Source organism: Rhinoraja longicauda, chromosome 33 (assembly GCF_053455715.1).
Source record: "Rhinoraja longicauda isolate Sanriku21f chromosome 33, sRhiLon1.1, whole genome shotgun sequence".
Classification (NCBI taxonomy): Eukaryota; Metazoa; Chordata; class Chondrichthyes; order Rajiformes; family Arhynchobatidae; genus Rhinoraja; species Rhinoraja longicauda.
The window spans coordinates 9,748,382-9,774,957 of NC_135985.1; the positions used below are offsets into that span (position 1 = coordinate 9,748,382).

General features: G+C 45.6%; 1 protein-coding gene across 1 annotated transcript in view; it reads left to right on the forward strand.

Annotated features, from left to right (window-relative positions):
• adamts17 (ADAM metallopeptidase with thrombospondin type 1 motif, 17) overlaps positions 1-26,576 on the forward strand; it is a 222,727-nt gene that overhangs the window by 182,917 nt on the left and 13,234 nt on the right. The window contains exons 18-21 of the mRNA XM_078427059.1: positions 2,621-2,780; positions 11,018-11,153; positions 12,814-13,018; positions 16,963-17,115. Of these exons, the coding sequence (XP_078283185.1) occupies positions 2,621-2,780; positions 11,018-11,153; positions 12,814-13,018; positions 16,963-17,115 (654 nt within the window). The remainder of the gene's footprint in view (positions 1-2,620; positions 2,781-11,017; positions 11,154-12,813; positions 13,019-16,962; positions 17,116-26,576) is intronic.

The window sequence follows — 26,576 nt, forward strand, 5'->3', positions numbered from 1 at the left end:
CTCTTCACCCTGCAATGGTCCTTCATAATTGATTATCTCCACAGACAACAACTGCACCCGGCATGTCTTGTCACAACTCGATTCCCTGGATGTAGCTACATTCTCGGAAATCTCCGCTGCAACCTCTCTAGCACCGTCTCTTCCTGTAATGTATTGACCAGAACGGTCCACAGAACTCTAGCTGTGTCTAAACCAACATTCCATATGGTTTCCTGCTTCTGTACACTCTGCCTCTGACACTAAAGGCAAGATATCCTGTATATTTTCTCGACAACTCTATTCACCTAACCCACTACTTTCAGGGATCTGTAGACATGATCCCCGAGGTTGCTCTCTTCCCCAACACTCCTAAGGATCCCATCAATTATCCTTGCCCCGTCTGCCCGGCTCAGGGGCTTCATACTTCCCTGGGCTGAATTCCACTTCCCGCTTCTGCTGCCCCCCCCCCCAACCACTCCAATGATTTCTATCTGCAACCTAGAACTTAATTCTTTTCTCACTATCAACCCCATTGCTAACCTGGTGCTCACATTTAATTCCACGTTGTTTATATATATCACAGACAGCAAATAGAGCCTGTGTACATGAATCTTGAATGAGCTTCGTTGCCAGCTCATGACGGAGTGTCCGAGCCTGTGTCGTTGTAAGGAACTGGCAGCTGCCAAAGGACTCATTGACCTTGGCCTATTTGTGTGAGCCCACATAACTTCATTAGATCCTCAGGGCTTAACATCGGCCATAGATCTGCACTGCTACCTGGTCTCACTGCCTGTGAATAATTGCCAGACTTCAGGGCTCCCAGCAGATGCACCTGGACCTCCCCCACCAGAACCTCCAGTGTTGTGTCCAAAATCAAAGTGCCTGCATCCTCCCCATGTTGTGACGCTCGCCATGTTTTCCCAGATTAGATTCACTTTCTGGATGACTACCAGTAGGTGCTCCAATCATGCCCGGCTTTGGCTGGTAAAAACTCCACTTAATTGCCTCCCAATATTGGCCACTTGCTGATACATCCTGAGAATCAAAATTAGCGCAGCCTTGGTGCTGAAATCATTGAAGTTACCAATAGCACCCGGTTGCTTTGACATCAACAAGAATAGTTTAATTGTCCATTGGCTCCCTTATGTCAGAGGCAGTTGAATTTAGTGTCATAGATCCGTGCAGCATGGAAACAGGCCCTCTAGCCCAACTTACTCATGCTGACCAACATGTCCCATCTACACTAGTCCCACCTGCCTGTGTTTGGCCCATATCACCTCTAAACCTACCAAATCCATGTGCCTGTCTAAATGTTTCTTAAACATTGCGATAGTAACTGCTTAAACATTGTAATAGTACCTGCAAACCGACGAAAGCAACTAACTAAAGTGACTTGACAGTATAGACTTAAAAGTCCCCATTACAAAGGCACTTGTTTTATACATGTAGCTCCCACTGATTGGTGTTTTCTTTTAAATCAGTGTAGTCAAAAAGATGAATGACCTTTCCAAAGAATGACATTTTCTCAATAACGTCACTGCAAAAATCTCAGTTGCCTGACCTCCAATTCTTTAGCACCTTGTCGTGAAATCCATCAAGGTGCACTTCGTGGGATTTACATTTTTAAGATGATTTTAATCCTAAGGCAAAACAAGTCCTTACTGTTCTTACCACTGATTGATCGCTTAAGGGCAGAATAAAAATGCCAGAAATATTCATTTTGAGCAGTGTTTTTTTTTGTGACGGTTTGCTATCAATATGGTGTTTGAGCGCCTCTAAAAACTAAATTACTGAGGGGCGTCACGGTGGCGAAGCGGTAGAGTTGCTGCCTTACTGCGCCAGAGACCCGAGTTCAATCCTGAACACGGGTGCTGTCTATACGGAATTTGTACGTTCTCTCCGTGACTTGCGCGTTTTTTTCTCCAGGTGCTCTGGTTTCCTCCCACGCTCCAAAGACGTACAGGTTTGTAGTTTAATTGGCCCTAGTGTGTGTAGGATAATGTTGGTGTACAGCGATCACTGGTCGGCGTGGTCTCGGTGGGCCGAAGTGCCTGCTTTGTATCTCTAAACCAAACTAAACTAAATTGATGTACAGCAGCTAATCTTAGGCCCCCTCGGTCATGGCTGACCAGGGGTGATGCATCCTAGTTGGCTGCTTGCTCCACACCTCGGCTAGAGCAGCTAATAGTGTCACCTGAATTGTTATACTTTTGCCGACAAATAAAAACATTGATTGTGTGAGTCTTGTTTTTGATTTTAAAAAAGCCTAAAACATTGATAACAATATCAATAATATAACTCTCAGATTTACAGAATTATTCTGCAGAATGTTAAAATGCTGTTACATGACTGTTTTTCAGTCAGAGAGTTGTAAATCTGTGGAATTCTCTGCCTCAGAAGGCAGTGGAGGCCAGTTCTCTGAATGCATTCAAGAGAGAGCTAGATAGAGCTCTTAAGGATAGCGGAGTCAGGGGGTATGGGGAGAAGGCAGGAACGGGGTACTGATTGAGAATGATCAGCCATGATCACATTCAATGGTGGTGCTGGCTCGAAGGGCCGAATGGCCTACTCCTGCACCTATTGACTATTGTCTATTGTCATAACTTTCTTTATGTCAAATTTCTGTTATTTTGCAAAATAGGTGCTGTTATTCCATGATAGAAGCTATGGCATCCACTATGAATACACAATCCCGGTGAACAAGTCAAATGAAGATAGCAATGTGATGCAAAAACCGCTGGAACCTCTTTACTTGTGGACAAACATGGGCTGGGGGAACTGCAGTGTCCACTGTGGAGGAGGTAAAGTAAATAATTAGCTGCCATTTTGCATCTGCCATGGGCCGACAAGGGATATCAATGATATGCCCAAATTCCAGTTGTACTTATATAAATAATACTGTCTGATTTGCTCTATTACGTTTGATTGTATCCTTATGCATTGTTTTCACTGGAGAAATGTGATGGGAGGATTGTGTGTGGACTAGATGGTCCAGAGATTATGAATGAGGGAGTGTGAAAAAGAGGAGAGAATTGGGTGGGATGTAACTTGAGAAGAAACGTGGAGGAATTTGGAGAAGGAATACATGTTCTCTGTAGAGTAACCAAGCCAGCTTTTGTCAACCCTCCACCCCTTTATCTCTGTAAACCCGTGAGTTTACTTCCCTCAAGTGAGATTTACTTTTGAAACCAAATTCATCTCGTTTCATTTGGACAGGTACGTGGATGGAAAAGAATAGATGGATGTGGGGCAAAAACAGGCAAATGGAGCTAGCTCAGGTAGGCATCTTGGTCAGCATGGGCAGGTTTGGCTGAGGGGCCTGTTTCAGTGCTGTATGACTCTGACATCAGACAATGGAATAGCTTTCATTTGTCTACCTTAACTAAACTGAGGGATTGAAAGTGAATGATAGAATAAAAAGAACTGCAGATGCTGGTTTACAAAAAAGGACACAAAGTGCTGGAGTAACTCAGCGGGTCAGGCAGCATCTCTGGAGAAGATGGATAAGCGACGTTTCAGGTCAGGACCCTTCTTCGGACTCATTTTATTGAGCAGGGGAAGAAAGCTGGGAGAGAGGAAGGGCAGGACAAAGCATTAATAGGTGAACACAGGCGAGGGGGGATTTGATAGGCAGATCAAAGGACAGAGATTAAAAGCGTGAGACAAAGGGATTGAAGAGTTGCGAATGCTGAAGCTAGAGGAAAGAATGTGGGTGGACGGGGAGAGGGAGGGGAGAAGTAGATATATCCAGGTGGGTGTGGGGGAAGAAAGGGGAGCGGGAGGGGGATAGAGTTGTAAAAGGTTACCTAAAATTGGATATTGCTGGGACTACTTTGTGTATCCAAGGACTACTTTGTATGCCTGTGTATATAAGTGATTGGTGTGATTAGGCGGTCACTCTGGATCCAGGCGGCCTTGGAATAAACAGCCTGGAGTTAAGCTCCACCATGATAACATCTTAAACATGTGTACTCGTGGTCCTTCCAGAGTCACAACAAAGGTACAACAGGTACCGGACCACGAAGTACAACATGGTGGCAGCGGTGGGATGTTTAGCCTAGAAAAAGAAAACAACAAAAACCCCAAGAAAAAAGGTTAACAAGTGCATTTAAAAAAAAAAAAAAAGTAAGAAGGTTAACGAAAAGGAACCCAGCAGGTACAGTAGGAAGAGTGAATGGTAAAACGGGATTTAAGTACAAGTGCAAACTACTGCACTCCTGTAAGGTCTTGATGAGAACACAACTGAAACATTGTGCATATGTCTGGTCTCTATACCGAATGAAGCTTACACTTGTGATAGAGTGCACCTGGTTGACTCTTGCAGTGGGAGAATTAAGGTTAAGCAGGCTGATGACCTTAGCCGTGTCTGAGTTTGGACATGTGAGTTGACCACATTGAAACAGGCTAAAACCTTGTGAGATCCTGGCAGGGTAGACGCAGAGAGGCTGAAATGTCCAGAGGTCAGTCTCCGAATAAGGGGTTGGTTGTAACAGAGAAAAGAAGAACATTCTTCAACCAGGGGAATGGTGAATCTTTGGAGTTTACTACCCAGGAATGGTATGGAGATTCAGACACTGTATATTCAAGACAGAGATTTTTCAATATTGAGGGGAACCATCAAGGGATATGGGGCCCTGTGTTGCTGAGGTAAATCAGCCTTGGTTTTAGTGAATGTTAGAACAGGTGCATAGGGTCGAATGGCCTACTCCTGCTTCTATTTATGATGTCCTTAATGGAAGGCTTCAAGCCACAGTCAGATAGCAAAGGAAACAGGAGCTTGCAGAAAGTAAACAATGTTTTAAAGATAAAGAATCTGTCCTTCCCTGACAACCATCCAAGCAGACATTTTGTGGAGGCATCAAATCTCAGAGTTAAACGCAAAAGACTAGATTTTATAAAATTGCTTTTGTGGTGAGAATCCTGGTGCAGTCAGAGTGGTGCCCTTGGCTATTTCAGGCTCACTATAAACAGAGTCGGTGTAAGTTCTACCTTTTAGCTGTAAATTATTCATCGGCACTTCTCAGGAACAAATGATTGAAATTGCACTCAACGGTGGGAAGACAGAACTCCACTGGGAACAGTGGCTAATAGACCCAACATCACCCCACAGCATCGAACGCCCGAAGGCACAGTGCAGGTAACATCACCGCTGAATATATCAGAGCTTCACTAAAAACAAATAATTCTGCAGGCCAATTACATTGGGCATTCGCGTCCCTACAGAGCACAGAGGCAATTAGAAAGAGGACATTGCTTTTAGACTCTTTCATAACTTCAGGATATTACAAAACTCCTCATGATCAATAAAGTATTTTTAAGCTGCTGCCACTTTCATAATGCAGCGAAGCTGGCAGCTCTTTCCTCCTTCACAGCGAGGTCCCGTTAACTCCATTGAGATAATGAGTAATGAAATTAATTGAGGGCGAGTGATTCACCAAAGGACTACACCTGCTTCTGGTTTCAATGTTCCTAATGAAAGAAGATGAGCCAGTGTGATTTCCAACAGTGATTTCCAACCAGCCAGTGAGACTTCCCACTCAGTTCTATCGTATGACCCGAGGGAGCAAACCAGGCCTTCCTTTCACTTCTCTCTGAACTGAAGCTTCATTGACATTGTGGCATCTCTTTGCACTCATTGATACATCTGTTGTGGTTTTAAGCCAGTCGGATGGTACCTGAATTGACGCGAGTTAGCAAATAGTTGCAGTGTCTGGGATCCGTTGCCCATCAGTCTGCCATTACCCAGAGTTACTGTCAAATGAAGCCCATGGCTTTGGTGAAGATGGGTTGAATCACATACAGGTGACCTGCTGACTCTGGGAAAGGCACCACTCGGTTGTGGTGTGAATGCGTCTTCGAGAAATGAGCATCACTCTCCACTACGAGCTGTTAAGCCACTGGGCTTCCGGGACTGTGTGAATCAGTTTAAGTGTGCTACTACCCTGTCTCCAACCCTGCTGCACCTGGGCACAGTAGGTCCACAACTGGGTACAACAGGGCAACACCGAGATCAGAAGGGCTGATCAGAAACCTGTAACCAGGTCTGCATCTGGGAAATTTATAAACAAGGTAGAAAGGTAATGTTATTTACTCTGCATTTTTATATATAAATTGTTCACTCAAATTCCTTCCTGATCTTTTTCCTTATGCAATAACTGTCTGTACTCTAAATGGCATCCATAAAAAAAAATTAATGCTGAATAACTAGTCTACAGGGGGGCCCATAGCAGAAGTGTCCACGTCGCGGGGCTGGAAACTGGAAGTGTCCTGGGCTAATTCTGCTACCACCATCGTCTACTGTACAAGTGTTGGCTCCCACTGATTGTCGCCGGAAGCTTGTGTCCTTTTCAGGACGAACGATGACAGTGATGTAATATTTGAATGATGGACACGAAAGAAGAAGAAGTCTACAGGGGGATTTGTTAATAGTTGAGGGAGTTCTGTGGAATAAGAAAATAACTGCAGATGCTGGTACAAATCGATTTATTCACAAAATGCTGGAGTAACTCAGCAGGTCAGGCAGCATCTCGGGAGAGAAGGAATGGGTGACGTTTCGGGTCGAGACCCTTCTTCAGACTGATGTCGGGGGTGGGACAAAGGAAGGATATAGGTGGAGACAGGAAGATAGAGGGAGATCTGGGAAGGAGGAGGGGAAGGGAGGGACAGAGGAGCTATCTGAAGTTGGAGAAGTCGACGTTCATACCACCGGGCTGCAAACTGCCCAGGCGAAATATGAGGTGCTGCTCCTCCAATTTCCGGCCTCACTATGGCACTGGAGGAGGCCCATGACAGAGAGGTCAGACTGGGAATGGGAGAGGGAGTAAAAGTGCTGGGCCACCGGGAGATCAGTTGCGTTAATGCGGACCGAGCGCAGGTGTTCAGCGAAGCGATCGCCGAGCCTGCGCTTGGTTTCGCCGATATAAATAAGTTGACATCTAGAGCAGCGGATGCAATAGATGAGGTTGGAGGAGGTGCAGGTGAACCTCTGTCTCACCTGGAAAGACTGTTTGGGTCCTTTGATGGAGTTGAGGGGGGAGGTAAAGGGACAGGTGTTGCATCTCGTGCGGTTGCAAGGGAAAGTGCCCGGGGTTGGGGTGGTTTGGATAGGAAGGGACAAGTGGACCAGGGAGTTACGGAGGGAACGGTCTCTGCGGAACGCAGAGAGGGGAGGGGATGGGAAGATATGGGCAGTGGTGGGGTCCTGTTGTAGGTGACGGAAATGTTGGTGGATGATATGTTGGATCCGCTGGCTGGTGGGGTGGAAGGTGAGAACGAGGGGGATCTTGTCCTTGTTGCGAGTGGGGGGAGGGGGAGCAAGAGCGGAGCTGCGGGATGTAGAAGAGACCCTAGTGAGAGCCTCATCTATAATGGAGGAGGGGAAGCCCCGTTTTCTGAAGAACGAGGACATCTCGGAAGCCCTAGTCTGAAACACCTCATCCCGGGCGCAGATGCGGCGTAGACGGAGGAATTGGGAGTAGGGGATAGACTTTTTGCAGGGGACCGGGTGGGAAGAAGTGTAGTCCAGATAGCTGTGCGAGTCGGTGGGCTTGTAGTAAATGTCCGTCACTAGTCTGTCTCCTGTGATGGAGATGGTGAGGTCCAGAAACGGGAGGGAGATGTCAGAGATAGTCCAGGTATATTTAAGGGCAGGATGGAAATTGGAGGTGAAGTGTATGAAGTCAGTTCTGTGGATCTGTTTCAGTAGGTTCTCGACCTCTGCCTCACTCTGTGCCTATCTTCCTGGTCTGACGATCCTGTGCAGTGTGCGGCATGTGTGATACCTGTGTCATCCAGATACAGTCTAGGTTATACTTACCGACAGGGTGATGGAAAAAGATGCAGTAACTCTCCTTGAAGGAAATTGGGTGGATATTGGATAGGGGTAAGGGAAAGGGGAGAGCCATTTCCAACAGCCAGACCTCGCAAACATTTGTTGCCATGCAGCTTGAAATCGTGGGACAGGACCAGCAAATGGCCAAACGCTCTGTCAATGCATTTTAACAATACTCTCTTGTTTAAGTGTGCTGACAGCTGAACGAAAGTAGATGTTCTTTGATATTCTGAGCAAAAAGGACTGGGACTTTAAAAAAATGGACAGAGGTATTTAACACGAAACATGGAGAGCAAATAATCTGGCGGAGAAGCGTACCGATCACACAGCAGCAAATTTATGCTTTACAAATGCATGAAAAAAAAATCATAGAATATCTATGACCAAGAAGGAGGCCATTTGGTCCATTGTGACTGTGCCGGTCAAAATTGAGCTACCTAGTCCGATCCTACCTTCCCACTCTGGGTTTGTACCCTGAAGGTCACAGCACCTCAACTGTACACACAAGTATTGTTTAAATGAGATAAAAAGCTTGCTGCCTTCAGCACCTATAAAGAAGACCTCTATCACCCTCTGGCTGAAAAAAAACATCTTTGCTTATCCCCCATCTAATCCTTTTACCAATTACTTTAAATCTATGTCCCTGGTTTTTGATCCTTTGGCTAAGGGAACTAAGTCCTACCTATTCAGTGATTCCGTGCACTACTCCCTGCAGATACTTATGTTCCAAGACAACATCAGTCTGTCCAATCTTTCCTCAAAACTGCAATTTCCCAGCAGCGAACCTCAGGTACTCAGTCCACATGTGCCGACCGGAATCGCGGAAAGAAGGGCTTTCTATCGTAGCCTGCCTGAGCAAGAATCACATTATTCCCCACTTTCCTTTGCTGCACATCATCATTGCAGGTTGTGAAATTCCGTGGCAATTGTCCTACGATTGATGGCATTAGAACATCCTGTCAGGTACGTCAATACAATGTGATTTTCTCCACGTCATTGTGCCCAGTTTAGTTTAGTTTAGTTTAGTTTAGTTTAGAGATACAGCACAGAAATAGACCCTTTGGCCCGCCGAGTCTGTGCCAAACAGCGATCACGCCCACACACCAAACACACTAGGGCCAATTTACAATTTTCACCAAAGCCTACAAACCTGTATGTCTTTGGAGTGTGGGAGGGAATCGGAGGACCTGGAGAAAACCCACTGGGTCATAGGGCGAATGTACAAACTCCATAAAGACAGCACCCATAATCCAGATCGAACCCGTGTCTCTGGTGCTGTAAGGCAGCAACTCTACCACTGCACCACTGTGGTTGAATTATACAGAGAGGCAGCTTCAGAGATTGAATGCAGAAACCTAGTTCCAGAAACTAATCAGCGCCATTCCTTCAGCAATGAATCACCATTGGCTGTCTCCCAAATACCGTGTTAAATCCTCTACAGTCAAACAATTCAGTATCATTGTTTAAAATTGCCACTGTCAGGTTCCAAATTCTGACTCCATGCTGGCTCAGAAACAGCAAGTGCTGTTGAAAAGCTCAAGATGAATTTCTCTACAGCTGCACAAGTCTCAGACACACGGCTGATGGCTCTTCAGGTGCCCCTTGAAACTACAGAGTCACACCATTCGAAGCACTCTGCCGGCTCCTGGAGAGTGATGCTTCCTTCATCATGCTTGCTCCAAAGTTTCCTGAATGGCTGGGAGAGGGTTGCACATTCAGCGATCTCAAGGGACTGGTGGATCACATCAGTCTAAGTGGAGGGGGAAAGGGAGGGGGAAACAGGACCACAGGACCACAACCAGGCACACTTGGGTGGAGGCTCAGTCAGGTCCTCTGTTAGGATCTGAGCACAGTCTCTGAGCGACTGCAGGGGGATGGGGAGGAGTTGGGGGGAGAGGAGGGGGAAGGGGTTGAACCAGTCCTTGTGGAGTGGGGAGGATGAGTGACCCCCTCCCATCGATCAGCAGACCGTGAGGTGTGACGGACGTCAGCAGGTGCTTTCGGGGACGGTCCTGGGGCTGAGGGAGGAGGACCCTAACTTCCACTGGGACAGCAGTGCAGGCACGAGGGGGAGCGTTTCCTCAGCTCACCTGTGAGTGAGACCCACACTGTGGAGGGCAGCCTGCAGAAACATTGCTCCTCAGGAGATAGAAGTCCCAGCACGGCTCAATATTCCCTCATGATGTAGCAGGCCATTCAGCCCATCGAATCTCCGTTGACTCACAGAGCAATCCCATCCATCCAATTCCCCCACTCATTTTACCTGAAACATATTCTCCCAGGATTGCAATCAACTCCCTCCAGATTTTACCACTCACCTGCACTCTCGGGGCAATTTACAGCAGCCAAGTAATCCACCAACCTGCATGTCTCTGGCATTTGGGAGGAAGGCATCCACACAGCACCCAAGAGGAACCCGCGCGGTCACAGGGAGAACATGCAAACTCCATGCGGACAGCGCCCGAGGTCAGGATTGAACCCAGGTCACTGGAGCTGTGAGGCAGCAGCTCTACTAGCTGCACCACCGCACCGACCTGTGGTCTCCATGTGAAGCCTGGGTGGATGGGTTGCTGTGGCCGGGTCCGTGTGCACCTGTGCGGTGCCTGTGAGGAGCGAGTTGGAGACCCGTGTCATCCTGGGCCAGCGGGCAGCAGAAGGCGGCTTGGTTGTGGCAAAGCATTTGGAGATTGACGGCGGGGAGGGTGTTGAGTGTGAGCAGAGTGCAGAGTGAGCTGATTGTAAGCAACTCTGTGAATGCAGACTTGTAGTGACGGGCCCCGCAACTGAAGTTGTTCCTTCAGCGTTCGTGAAAGGTGCTTCTTCTGGGGACGACCAGCAGCTCTCACCTCTCACCAATGGTTGAGTATCTGGTCGACGGCAAGTTTTGGCCATCGCACCACTATTGATGCCACGCGGACAAGGTTGACGCTGGAGGAATGATGCCAGTGAACATGAATATCTCAGGAAAAAGTGAACAGATGATGGTTGTGATATGGGCCAGGACACCCAGTGACATGCACTGGATTGCTTCACTCCATAGTAGCTGATTTAACCCATTACAGGGTCATTGGGAGCATTGGTTTGGTCTTTTTGCACTATTATTGTTTGTTTTTATGACTGTTTCTCCGGTGTAATGCAGGTGAATATCAAGGTCCAATGCTTGAACAAACTCACATCACTGGCGTTTCTTCCCTCCGTTGTTTTCAGGGGAGCGCAGAACAATTGTCCGCTGCGCCAAGATTGTCAACAAGACCTTGACAGTAACGAACGACAGCTACTGCCGGCACCTGGCTCGCATTGATCCACAAGTCCGGAAATGCAACATACATCCGTGCCAGTCATGGTAAGTGCCGCTACTGCGAAAATAAGCTGCCAGAGCCCAAGTCACTTGGGCATTAATTCCCACAGATAACAATCTGCATTGACAGCTTCCGTTTACAGAGGGCCCAGTGTTTTTAATGTGTAGTTTATCGACTGCAGTCAATTGCTTTATGTGTTGCTTATACAATACAATACAATATACAATGCAATATATCTTTATTGTCATTGTACAGGGGTACAACGAGATTGGAAATGCGCCTCCCATACAATGCAATAAATTAATTAGCTAGTCAGTATTAATTTAAACAACCCAATGAAACAAATTAGAACAGTTTTAAAACAGAATAAACAACAAGTGGCAGCTCCAGAAGTCACAGATAAATAAGAATTTATCCTTATTGTTAGGATATGGCCATTCTATACTTTACATAAGAAACACATTCCAGGAAAACATTTGATCAAAATGCAGGCAAAAATTTGTAAATCAATAAGGCAGGGCAAAATGTATTTCGGCATTTTGGAACAGTTTTTTACAGATTGCTGAGAGTGGCAACCCATTCATTATTGCAAAAAACAGATTCATAAATCAATGACATGTACCCAAAATGTCTTTGGAGATTAAACGGAAATTCACAAATCAAGGATTGGTTGTGGGGTGCATGTCTTCTTCTTCTTTCGTTTCCATCATCCATGTTTCAAATGTTGGCATCACTGTCATCGTCTGTCCTGAAAAGGACGCAAGCTTCCGGCGACAATCAGCGGGAGCAATAGATGATGGTGGTAGCAGAATTAGCTCAGGACACTTCCAGTTTCCAGCCCCGCGATGTGGGCACTTCTGCTATGGGGCCATTACATGGGTGAATGTGCACGACAGATAACTAGGTGACATATAGTTCCTGGTTCCACTGTTTCAAATGAGGGATATTGGCCAAGATATAAGAATAATTCCCAACTCATCGAACAATAGGCCTGAACCATTACAACATTTTTTTTAAAGCTTCATCCACTCTCTCCGCGCTACATTGAAGTTTCAACTGAATCTAGCGCCAGGCTTTAGTGTTGGAGAGCTGGGATCTAAAAAGAAGCCCAATCTGATTGCAATTAGTTATGGCTTTTTAAAGCTTGTTCGTTGTGAAGCTCCGATGAGCTGTCATATGCACGTGTATAAACATTGCCCTAAAAATGAATGAGTCAAAAGAGATGTGGATGTTTTACTAAGAATTTATCGCAGTACCCAGTCTTGTCCTCAAACTAGATGAATCGAAGAGGATTAACTTCAGAACCGGGATTAGCTGAAACCAGCACTGCTCCCAGTGATGTGGTCACTGCCTGACTTCACTGTCCTCTCTAAAATCAGTATCTGGCGATCCTGTGTACAGTGTTTGCAGCTGGTCCCACTCCACCCGCATTCTCTGTGTCCCATTCCAGCTCGCATTTGAACTTTGTGCCTCTAAACCTGCCTCCAACATTCTCCTTGACTGTGCAATCCAGACACCTGTCTCCTTTTTTATTGAACTAGTTTGAGAAAAGAAAACACTGAAAATCTGAATAGATGCAATCGACGAAAAGAAAGAACTCTTCCATAATCTACTTTTGATCGTTGCTTCTGTTTTGGAAAGGGTAACATGATTGGTCTATTTTGGCAATGATTGAGATGCAGACTTGATTTTCTTTTGACTCAGGTGGGTCGGAGGCAATTGGTCTCCGTGCTCCAGGACCTGTGGTAAAGGAACTCAGGTTCGGAATGTGACCTGTGTCTATCAGCTACAAAACGGCACGTATTTCAACACAAGAAGCCTCTACTGCCTTGGTCCAAGGCTGTCTGTGGTGCAGGGCTGTGAAGGCCGTGAATGCCTCACAATATGGGAAGCCTCGGACTGGTCAAAGGTACACGCTTCTTAACGAATAAACATAAAGTCCACGCTTGCATCTTGTTACATGAGCTGTGCAACGGTGAATCTCACTGTAACCCCACGCACACTCTCTCTCTGCCTGTCAGTGAATCAGTTTCTTTGCAATCATTATAAGAATTGTGTTCATCAGTGTAGTCCCATAAACCAAAGGTTCATTTTTAGATTTATTCACATTTTACTGTATAGCGTGTTTAGAGTCATAAAGTCATACAGTGTGGAAACAGGCCCTTTGGCCAACTTGCCCGCTCTGACCAACATGTCCCATCTACACCACTCCCACTTGCCTGCGTTTGGCCCATATCTCTCTAAACCTTTCATATCCATGTACTTGTCTAATTGCTTCTTAAACATTGCAATAGTCCCCGCCTCAACTACCTGCCCCAACAGTGCCATACACCAACACCCTTTGTGTGAAAAAGTTGCCCCTCAGATTCCTTTCCCCCTTCACCTTAAACCTATGCCCTCTGGTCCTCGATTCCTCCACTCTGGACAAGAGACTCTTTTCAGAGTTAAGGCCTGACGGTTGATTCATGCAGCATATTTTAATCATAATGTTCCACAATTTCATAATTTCAGATCTAATTTCATAAAACCCACACCAATCACCAACCACACATTTACATCAAATCCATGTTAATCCCACTTTTTTCTCCCCACATTCCCATTAACTCCACCAAGATCCTACCATCCACCTGCACACCAAAGGCAATTTACAGCGGACAATGAACATACCAAACTGCATGTGTTTTGAGGTAGGGAGGAAACCCATCCAACTGGTGTGAGAATATGCAAACTCCACAAAGACAGTAACCGAGATCAGGATTGAACGCATCAATGTCGCTGTGGGCAGCATAGAGTCACACAGCACGGAAACAGGCCCTGGGGCCCTATTTGTCCATGTCGACCAAGCTGCCCCATCTAAGCTAGTCCCATTTGCCCGTAGGACCCAAATCCCTCTAAACCTTTCCTATCCATGCACCTGTTCAAGTATCTTTTAAATCCTATTCTAGTAACTACCCCAACGACCATCTTTGGCAGCATATTCCACATACCCATCAGCCTCTGAGTGAAAAGGTTGCCCCTTAGGTTCCAATCAAATCTTTCCCCTCCCATGTTAAACCTATGTCATGTGGTTTTTGATTTATCAACTCTGGGTAAAAGACACTGCATTCACCTTATCTATTCCCCCTCATGATTTTATATACCGCTATAAGATCATCCCTCAGCCTCCTGTGCTCCCATGTAATAAAGTCCTAGCTTGTCCAACCTCTCCCTACAGCTCTGCACTCCTTCCAGCAGTTCCACTTGCTGCACTGTTGTGCCGTCCTTCGTCACATTACCTTTGTTGCACTTCCCTGTTTGTGTCACAGTTCTGGATGGAAGACACCTTAAATCCGTCGTTTCTAGAAATCCTAGGGATCACTAGATGGAGAAAGGAGTCAGAGTGTCCACCTTCGACTTGTGCAATAACAGGAGCTCCTGTGGCCTGACACCAGTAACCTCTCCCTGTGAACTACTTTGAATGGGAACCAAGCTTTGATTTCCAATGTGAATTTAAGTCAGTTTTGACCTGCAGAAGCAGAATTTAGTATAAGAAAATAACTGCAGATGCTGGTACAAATCGGTTTATTCACAAAATGCTGGAGTAACTCAGAAGGGTCTCGACCCGAAACGTCACCCATTCCTTCTCTCCCGAGATGCTGCCTGACCTGCTGAGTTACTCCAGCATTTTGTGAATAAATCGAAGCAGTATTTAGTTTCAGTTGGACGTCTTTACTGCATATATGTCAGACAAGTAGGAAAGCAGCTCTTGATGTGGAGGAAGTTCTATTTCAGCTCCACATCCGTTGGCGTTTCGGTATCTTTTGCTTTCATCTGAAGCAATGCGTGCTCCTATTTGTCATCTCTCATACCTGTAATGGCAGGCCGCAGGGTACAGACTTTTGCGGTTATCTCAAATCCTCCACTTAATCCACAGTCTGCCAGCTACCAACGGATTGAACTGAGATGTCGATGTGTTCTCCTTCATCAGGTTTATCGTGTTTGTGTTTGCTTTAATCTCAGACACATGTTCCTGATTAATCAAAGATTTTGTTTTTTTGAGTGCTCTTTAATCCACAATCCTGTTTTATAACTTCTCAGTAAAACCTTCAGTTAAACGATGTTAACTGCGCCAATTGAAGTTGGAGACTGGGATGGCAGCCGGTCAATTTAACGTGCTCAGATTTCCAAAGTCATCTCGGCCGGTTGCTTTAACTCTGATGTTGATCCCAGGCCAACCATTCAAGCTGAGTGTGAGACGATGGATTGGGAGAGGCCTTAATTCAGGGCAGGCTGCTGAGAGATAAAGAAAGTCACAAGCATTGGAAATCTGAAAAATAAAAAGGAAAAATTTGCTTGACATGCATGTGCAGGAAGGAACTGCTGATGCTAGTTTACACCGAAGAGAGACACGAATTGCAGGAATAACTCAGCGGGTCAGGCAGCATCTCTGGAGAAACGGAATAGGTGACATTTCAGGTCGAGACCCCCTTCTTCAGTCTGAAGAAGGGTCTCAACCCGAAACGCCAACTATTCCTTTTCTCCAGAGGTGCTGCCTGATCCGCTGTGGTACTCCAGCATCTTGTGTCCTGCGTGAAATACAGATGGGAATGGTCAGGGTCAAGAAATGAACAGTGTGGGAGTAATGTTTCAGATGTCAGACGTGTGAAGAATTTTGAATTTGGTGGATTTCCAATAGAATCATTGGAGAGTTGAGAAGATTTATATTTGTGCAGTAAGTTGTCAGGGTTTGGGATGCACTGCCTGTAAGAGGGAGAGAAGCCGATTCAGCAGAAGCTTTCAAAAGAGATTTGATTAAGAACCGAAGGAGAAATATTTGTAAGGTTGGTGCAAAGAGATTGAGCAAATAGAATTAAAAGTTAGTTCCTTCGAAGAACCAGAATTGGTAGGATCAATCAAATGGTCTCCTGTGTGGTAGTGGACTCCAATTGATTGAGCTGCTACCTAATGTGGTAATGATGTAGAGCCATCTTTATCTTTGTTGCTTAATCTAATGGCAAGAAAAAACACACTACTGCCAGCCATTCTCTACCTGATAAGACACAAAGTGCTGGCGTAACTTAGTGGGTCAGGCAGCATCTCTGGAAAACATGGACAGGCAATGTTTCCCACGAAACGTCACCTACCCATGTTCTCCAGAGATGCTGCCTGACGCAGTGAGTTACTCCGGTACTTTGTGTCTTTATTGGTAAAACAGCATTGTCAACACTGCCACGCTACCCCGTTCATCTCCTTTCTCCTCTCTATAAGTCCTGGTTTGCAACAGTTAAGAAGTGTAGCCTTTTTGTGGGATTAGTGACACTCGTACCTTGCAGGACATACATATGCCAGTGTATGAACACAAGTATTTACATTGAGTATGATACGTTCATAAGTGATAGGAGCAGAATTAGGCCATTTGGCCCATCAAGTCTACTCCATCATTCAATCATGGCTGATCTATCTTTCCCTCTTAACCCCATTCTCCTGCCTTCTCCCCATAAACCCTGACACCCATACTGATCAAGAATCTATCTATCTCTGCTGTAAAAATATCCACTGACATGACCTCCACACCTTCAGTGGCAATGGATTCACCACCCTCTGATTAAAGAAGTTCCTCCTCATCTCCTTCCTAATGGAATGTCCTTTAATTCTGAGGCTATGACCTCTGGTCCTAGATTCTCCCACTAGTGGAAACATCCTCGCCATATCCACTCTAGCCAAGCCTTTCACTTTTCGATACGTTTTAATGAGGTCCCTCCTCATCCTTCTAAACTCCAAGAGTAGAGGCCCAAGTGTCATCAAATGCTCATCGTATGTTGATTTGAGGTGTGAATGGAGATTGGAAGCGCTAACCTTGAGCAATCCCTGTAGTGTTCATCGGACTGTGGTCGAGGAACCCATCTAAGGACAGTGAATTGCACCAACCCTCGAAACAAATGTGATCTTGCAGCGAAGCCCAGAGAGGAAGAGGAGTGTGAGGATCATTCCAACTGCTACAAATGGCGAACTGGAGAATGGTCAAAGGTATGTAACTCCATTCCTAAATATCAATACCCTTGTGGGATAAGACAAAATGAGTAGGAAGGACCTGCAGATGCTGGTTTACACCAAAGATACACAAATTGCTGGAGTAACTCAGCGGGACAGACAGTATCTCTGGATAGAAGGGATGGGTGACGTCTGAAGAAGGGTCTCAACCCGAAACGTCACCCATTCCTTTTATCCAGAGATGCTGCCTGTCCCGCTGAGTTACTCCAGCAATTTTTGTGTATCTTCTCTTGTGGGATATTATCATCAAAGAATCATTTTGTGTAGGAAGGAACCACAGATACTGGTTTATACCGAAGTTAGACACAAAATGCTGGAGTAACTCAGCAGGCCAGGCAGCATCACTGGAGAGAGGAATGGGATGTTTCAGGTTGGAATCCTTCTTCGGACTGTTCTGTATTTGATTTCTTTTACATTAAATGCGTTCTTCCAACTTCTGGCAAAGAGAACTAGAAAATTTAAAGATTCCCTTTCGCCAAACTATGAATGCGGAATGTCATCCATGTGGGAAATGTAAACTAATACAAGCAGAGATAATTTAATTCCACCAGATGTATTTTTGCATTGAGAAAAAGACCAAGCAACAAACAGCACAGTAATTAACTAGTAAAGTTAGTAGTTTTCGTTTTAAATATTACTGAACCAGTTGCATGTTGCACCACTACCACACCTGGGGCAGTCAGATCACCTGTCCATATTCCTAACTCCAGCATACACCCCACTCAGGAGGAAAGCTCCAGTCACCATAAAGACTGTTAAGACATGGCCTGAAGGAGCTTCCTCGCAGCTGCAGGATTGCTTCGAAAGGACCAACTGGGATATTTTTGAGGATCAGGACTTGGAGGAGTACACATCAACTGTACTTTGCTACATCCAAAACTGTGTTGACAATGTCACCGTCGACAAACGCATCCGGTTGTATCCCAATCAAAAACCCTGGATGACAAAGGATGTCAGGGCTCTCCTCAAGGACCGTAACACCGCCTTCAGGTCTAGTGATAGAGCTCTATACAGTGCTGCTAGAACCAACCTGAAGAGAGGCATCAAGGATGCCAAAGCGTCCTACAAGAGGAAGATTGAGGACCACTTTTCCAACAATGACCCACGGCGGGTATGGCAAGGCATCCAGCACATCACCAACTACAAGACCAGCAACCGCACGACTGCCGACGGCGACGCCTCGCTGGCAGAGGAACTTAACTGTTTCTTTGCTCGTTTCGAGGTGAAAGCTACAGTGGCAGACATAACACCCTCTCCAGCACCTGACAGCAACACCTTCACTGTGCAGGAGTATGATGTTAAGCGCGTGCTCAGAGCAGTGAATCCCAGGAAAGCTGCAGGCCCCGATGGTGTGACGGGCAGAGTGCTGAGGGAATGTGCAGACCAATTATCTGAGGTCTTCACAAAAATCTTCAACCTGTCCCTTTTAAAATCCACCATCCCTCCCTGCCTGAAGTCCGCCACAATCATCCCACTGCCGAAAAAGTCTGTCATCAGCGGTCTTAACGACTACCGTCCGGTAGCACTCACACCGGTCATCACAAAGTGCTTCGAGAGACTGGTCCTGCAGCACATCAAAGCCAGCCTCCCACCCACCTTCGACCCACACCAGGTTGCCTACAGAGCAAATAGGTCTACAGGGGATGCCATCGACACTGCTCTTCACACTGCACTGACCCACCTTGAACACCAGGGGAGCTATGTGAGGATGCTCTTCCTCGACTTCAGCTCTGCCTTTAACACGGTCATCCCGAGCAGACTGGTCACCAAACTTTCCGACCTTGGATTTTCCCAAACCATCTGCCAATGGATCAAGGACTTCCTGACCAACCGCCCCCAGACCGTCAAAATAGGCCCTCACCTCTCCTCCACCATTACACTGAGCACCGGCTCACCACAGGGCTGTGTGTTGAGCCCCATCCTTTACTCCCTCTACACTCACGACTGCGCCCCCACCCATCCCACCAACACCATCATCAAGTTCGCGGATGACACGACTGTGGTTGGACTCATCTCAGAAGGAGATGAGACAGCCTATAGGGATGAAATCCAAAGGCTGGCAGCATGGTGTTCAGTGAACAATCTGGTCCTGAACTCCTCCAAAACAAAGGAACTTATAATTGACTTTAGAAAAACCAGTGTAGACTACGACCCACTCTACATCAATGGGGTCTGTGTGGAAAGGGTACCAGCTTTCAGGTTCCTGGGTACGCACATCGCAGAAGATCTTACCTGGTCTACCAACACCATCACCACAGTAAAGAAGGCACAGCAGAGACTCCACTTCCTGAGGATCCTCAGGAAAACCAACCTGCAGGAGAAGCTCATGTTGTCCTTCTATCGCTGCTCCATCGAGAGTGTGCTGGCATACTGTATAACCACATGGTATGCCAGCTGCTCAGAAAAGGACAGGAAGGCCCTTCAGAGGGTCATCACGACGGCCCAGAAGATCATCGGCTGCTCACTGCCCTCCCTGGAGCACCTGTTCAGCCTACGCTGCCTCAGTAGAGCAGGCAAAATAATAAAAGATCCATCCCACCCCGGCCACCGTCTGTTTGTTCATCTGCCCTCTGGTCGACGTTTCAGGTCGATCAAATCCCGAACAAACAGACTTAAGAACAGTTTTTACCCCAGGGCCATACGAGAACTGAACACTACCTTTGCACTAGGCAACACCGTTAAAAAATCTTGTACTTAATATAATTGTATTTAATTGTATTTATGTATTTATTTGTTTTTGCATTTATTGCATATATGTTTGTACGCACCGTCAGGATTGGCTATTTTTTAATTTCGTTGTACTCGTTGCAATGACAATAAATGAATATTATTATTATGTTTTATTATGACAATTCTACAACTTAATTACAAATACACCAATACCAGCTTTTTTATTTCTGATTTATTCATGTTCTCAAACTGCAATGGAATTTGAACGCATGCTTTTTGATTGTTAACATTGTTGCTTTGATAATCAGCGATGTGATTACACTAACAGCAAGATTCAGAGTTGGCAATTTTTATGAATGTTTATTAAAACTGGTCACGAACGGTGTAAAAAGCAACTAAAACGTTGCAAAGGGCGTGAATTAAGAATGGAGGACAGAGCTTCAAAGCTGATCTTTTGAATTTAATATTTATAAGGAAAGGTTGTGCACCCTGTAGCAGGATAGACAACATCTAAAGCCTGCCAAGTTTGATAGTGACATTACTGAGAGGAAAGATTGCTTTTATATTTCACCTTTCGCGACTCAAGAGCCAACAAAGTTGCAATGCATGAGATATTTTCCAACGTTTTCTTCCTGTCTTAGCAAAGGCAGACGTAAGAACCAGTCTCCAAGCAATTAAACCATGGCGGTGGCATCTGAGGCATAGATAGTGGCTGTTATTGGGAATAGTGTGCTCTGTGGTGCAGTACCGGGGATATATTACCCATGAGGCAGTAGCCAAGGAGTTCCTGAATTAAAATGTCTGAACCCAAGACTTGAGTGTAAAGCCTCTGTTAATTAGTTGTGTAGCTGTAATGGAACAGGTTACAGAAAGGAAACACACTAACAAAACAGTGGCGATAGTAATATTCGAGTCTTTCGAGGGACTTGACTGCCTGACCGAGGGAGAAGATCAGAGGAGATAAGACTTTTCTTTGCCTTCCATCACAGTGAGGGTGTGCCTGGAGGAATCACTGTGATGGTTGTCTGTGTTAAACTTATGTAATTGTGTGTCTTGTGCTCTTTATTGTTTATGACTGCATGGCAACGACAATTTCATTCAAATCTATTTTTGAATGACAATAAAAGCAATTTGATTTGATTTGATTTGATTTGATAAAGAGAAGAATTACTGAGAATAAAGAAAAGTTTGATGGAACATTGAGAAGCAGTTGAGAATCTGAGAGTTTTGTGGAGCCTTGTGTACAGATGATGCATCATAGAACATGTTTTTATACCTTGGAGAGCTTTGAATGTAGTATTACCGGTAGACTTGTGCTTCTAATTCAGTTGTTTAATTATTAAATTAAATCAATAAACAGCAAACAAATGAAACGGAACTCCTGCAATGTAGTAACACACAATAAATGACCTTGAAACTGTTGTGTCAGCAGCTGAAACAACCCTAGATATTGGTAAATTAATATTATTTATAACCATTCAGCAAGGCTGTTGAACTGAGTGCCAGTCAATTTCAGTGAAAATTCACATATGGCGGAGAATCAGGAAAACTCACTTCAATTTCCACAATGGCTACAAGTTTTCTCCATAAGTTCATGTTAAATCCTCAGCAGGCGAGAGGAACAGAGTTAACGTTTCAATCGATCACCTCTGTCAGTGAAAGGTTCTGATGAAAAATTATCGATTTAGTTCATTAATTTTCCCAGCTGCTGCATGACCTGAGGAATATTCCCTAAATGTTCTGTATTTCTCAGGTATCCAGCATCATTAGATTTTTTTTTTTTGCTTTCCAATGAATGTCTTTTTGTCAATTCATGTGCGCCCTGACACAAGTGCAGACCAGTCGTGCAGAAGCAATGTGCTCCTGAGACCAGCTTCATTACGCATTAAAGTGGATCGGCTTTGAGCAGATCACACACAAGCCATGGGGGACACAAAGTGCTGGAGTAACTCAGCGGGTCAGGCAGCATTTCCGGAGAGCATGGGTAGGTGACGTTTTGGCCGAGACCCTTCTTCAGACACGTGCCATGGAGCCCACTGATGGAAACACACCACAAAGAGCCTCTCTCTCCAGGTCATGCACCTTGCCTGTTCATTCTCCACCATCCTCACCTACCTAGGTCTCACTCCTCGAAGACACAGGCAGTGTGACTGACAGAGCCTTGGCTGGCTTCTTACAGTCACCTTGAAGTTTTGAATGGATCCACAGGTAAGACCATGAATATTCTAGTGGAATCACAACAGGCACTTATAACAGTAACAGTACCTACTAAACGGTCAAGTGGCAAATGGCCTCCTCTAGCACTTATTTTCAATGTTTAAACGTGCACACAAAAGATGATAAACTGGAGCAGAGTGCATGTAGAAAGACAGCACAATTATAAGTAGCATAGTCTTGCACACTAAATAATCATGGCAAGGCCAAGTTGGGGAGATCACTTGTTGTATCCAGAGATGACTCTCAGTCTCTGTCCCAGTGTTTTCTTGTTTCATTATAATTTTGCATTACGCTGGAGATCATCGCAGCAAGGAACATGTGGTGGATGCACGGATGCTGAACAGATCTGAGCACATTGACAACAGACTGCTGAACTGTTTAAGAAGCAGAGACTGAAGACGACCATTGCCGCAGCAATTGTTACAAAGACCAGGAGAAGGGCATTCAACTCATCATCTTGTCGACTTTGTTGGAACAATCTAACATAAGTCTCCTGGTCAATTCAATACCCATTGTCCTGCATCTTACACCATCCAACCCAGTGGCACAGCTGGAAGGGTTGCTGCCTCACAATGGCCGAGACCCGGGCTCGATCCTGACCTGTGTGGAGTTTGCACTTTCTCCCTCTAACTCTATCCTGTCCATGTACCTGTCTAAATGTTTTCTCTGAGCAAAGACGTGCGAGTTTGGAAGTTAGTTGGTCTCTTTAAATTGCAGGCAGTGCATGAGAAAGTTGTATAGCACAGAACTACTGTGAGCAGGTGATCGATAGTCGGCAAGGACTCTGTGAGCTGAAGGGCCTGTTTCCATGCTGTATCTGTCAATGGTTCACTGAGTAAATGATTCGATGACCCTTGTCCATGACACAAACAATACCTTGTAACCTCTGTCCCTGGTTGACCAGATAACTCTGACCAAACAGGCAGAGGGCATAGAGGGAACTAGAGGGAACTAGCAATAACCCTTACTTTAGTTTAGTTTAGAGATACAGCATGGAAATAGGCCCTTCGGCCCACCGATTCTGCACAGCGATCCCCGCACATTAACACTATCCTACACACACTAGGGACAATTTTACTTTTATACCAAGCCAATTAACCTACAAACCTGTACGTCTTTGGAGTGTGGGAGGAAACCAAAGGTCTTAGAGAAAACCCACGTGGTCAAATGGAGAACGTACACACTCTGTACAGACAGCATCCGTAGTCAGGATCGAACCTGCATCTCCGTCGCTGCAAGCACTGTAAGGCAGCAACTCTCCTGCTGCGCCACCATGCGCCAATAAAATATTATTCCTCTTCCTTCTAATTAAATGATTGCAGCTTAATATCTCCATATATAATGATATTCCAAGATAAAATGCAGTGGTCAATTGCATGAATGTAATTAATTACTCATTTTTACACACAGTTTCCTTTATGATCCAGTCAGACCTGAGGGCCATTGGGAAGCAGTCTCAGCAGGCCCCAGGTTCCAGCACCGGTACCCACAGTGTGTGGGGTTCGGGATGGCTGCACCTCTCATGGTGCCTCTGCTCTGCCCCTTGGACATGCAGTGGCAGAACCATGCCAAAGCCACACATGATATGATGGGCACAAAATGCTGGAGTAACTCAATGGAACAGGCAGCATCTCTGGACAGAAGGAACAAGCGGCGTTTCACATCGAGACCCTTCTTCAGAATGAATAAGGGTCTGAAGAAGGTTTCTCGACCCGGAGCGGCTAGGCTTGTATACACTGGAATTTAGAAGGATGAGAGGTGCATATAAGATTATTAAGGGGTTGGACACGTTAGAGGCAGGAAACATGTTCCCAATGTTGGGAGAGTCCAGAACCAGGGGCCACAGTTTAAGAATAAGGGGTAGGCCATTTAGAACTGAGATGAGGAAAAACTTTTTCAGTCAGAGAGTTGTAAATCTGTGGAACTCTCTGCCTCAGAAGGCAGTGGAGGCCAATTCTCTGAATGCATTCAAGAGAGAGCTAGATAGAGCTCTTAAGGATAGTGGAGTCAGGGGGTACGGGGAGAAGGCAGGAACAGGGTACTGATTGAGAATGATCAGCCATGATCACATTGAATGGTGGTGCTGGCTCGAAGGGCCGAATGGCCTACTCCTGCACCTATTGTCTATTGTCTAAATGTCACCCATTCCTTCTCTCCAGAGATGCTGCCTGTCCCACTGAGTTTCTCCAACATTTTGTGCCTATCTTCAGTGAAATCCAGCATCTGCAGTTCCTCCGCACACACGATACGGCAGGCCCAGGCAAAGCCAGTTAAGATAAACCCTCCAGCATCGTGGAGCTCGGTACCATCGCTTTTAATATATCTCCCCATCTTTCATTGGGACCAAAAGTAATAAAGGAATAACTGGTCGGAAGAGTCATTAAGCTGAGTCAATTTTTAAAATATAATAAACAGGCTTGATGTCCCGTGGCTACCCTGACCTTATTGCCCGTGTTGGAGAAGCACTGCTCACATTCTCTGCAGAACAAACCTAAGCAAAGGCAACAAGAAACGTCCATCCTTTTTAAAATAACTATGATTGAAGTAAATATTGGCCAGGACAATGCCGTTCATTGTGAGGTGATTGTCATAGGTGAGGATGATCCCTGTGACCTGGGTGGCACGGTGTTGCAGCTTCTGGAGCCACTACCTCACAGTGCCGGAGAGCCTGGTTCAATCCTGGCCCGGGGTACAGCTTGCACATTCTCCCTGTGACCATATATCTACAGCCGGAAACAGGCCTTTTCGGCCCTCCAAGTCCGTGCCGCCCAGTGATCCCCGTACATTAACACTATCCTACACCCACTAGGGACAATTTTTGCATTTACCCAGCCAATTAACCTACATACCTGTACGTCTTTGGAGTGTGGGAGGAAACCGAAGATCTCGGAGAAAACCCACGCAGGTCACGGGGAGAACGTACAATCCCCCATGTGGGTTCCTTTTGTATGCTCACTGGCCACTTTGAGTTTATAGGCAAATGGTAGAATCTGAGGGGGGAGAAAAACAATGAGGATATCAGGAGAATAAAAATGGGATGAATGTAGGATGATTGTAAATGGGTGACTGGTGGTTGGCATGGACTTGGTGGGCCAAAGGGCCTTTCTGCATGCTGTATCTATAACTTCATACCTTAAGTCATTGGATACCAGCTACGGGTACGTTTAGGTTCCTTTGCAGCTAATATGTTGTTTGGTCCCAGAGGTGGGAGGTGGAAAGGCTGAGGGTGTCAGGAGACAAGTTACTCAATACTGGTTACCCAGCCTCTGAGCTGTAGTGTTCATGTCTTTGATCCAGTTCAGAATGTCAATGCAGTCAGTGAACTTTGCCAGTCTTGTTGCGTTGTCATTAGTTTCTCTCGTGATGATGGCAGTAGCACCTGGAATTTGCGTGGCGCTCCATTATTTGCACTTTGCAGTGCAAACATAGGAACTAAACACCACGGTCATCTGCAAACAGACCACATTAGACCTCAACGTGAGGTGGCTGAAGGTGATTCACCCAAGGTTAATTCTGTGGATGTCGTAGAACCGAGTGACTGACCTGCAACAACTAATCATCATACATTGCTGAGGGCAACAGGGAGCAAAATCTTCCTCCAGATTCCCTTTGATCATTTTCACTCGGGTGTCCTGGTGTCACGTACAGTTAAGTACTGGTGAGATGTGAGTGTTTCCTCTCATCCCTCCCCTGAAATTCAGCTCTTTAGGCTCAATTTAGTCTGGAGCAGGAGACTTGTTCCCTTCTGTTGCTCCTCCTGTTGCCTGCTGCAGCCCAAGTCTGGTATCTCTGTCAGTGATGGCGTCACCAAGCCACTCTTCGTGATGAACATTGATGCCTTGTTCTCACACTGCCTGCTGCATCCCTGTCTGAATGCAGTTTGTGGTCTTGGGACACTCACTGCTTCTTCCAAGTGATGTCCAACCAGGAGAAGCACAGCTTCATCAGCAGAGGGAGGATGGTAGAGATAGATGGTAGATGGTGGGGGAGTCCAGAACCAGGGGCCACAGGATCAAGAGATTCTCGTGCCTGTGTTTGGCCTCATGTTATTAATGGCTATTAAACACTACAACCTTAAATAAGCTCTGAACTCCATAGACTATTATTGTTATTATTGCACTATGATTGTTTGTTTTTAGTGTGTACGTATGTGTGTGTGTGTGTGTATATATATAATATGTGATCTATATATATGTGTATTTGTGAGTATGTGTATTTATCTTAACTTTCTCTCCCCTCTCGATTATTATATTGTTTACAGTGCACTATATTTACATATTCTGTTATGCTGCTTGCAAGTAAGGATTTCATTGTTCTTTCTGTCAATAAAACACTCTTGACTCCTGACTCCTCATGTTGCAGGATCTGGATTCATTGTGAATGTTTGCCAGGACTCACTCTCCCCATTTTATATCACCGTACTGCCCCCTCTTGGCGCATAAGATTCTGCTGGTAGGGCAGGATCAAGGCTGGGGTTGGGAGGGAGGAGTTGCTGGTACCAGGCAGTGGGTTGACTATTCTCTGGGACTCCCTCTGTGGCTCTGCCAACT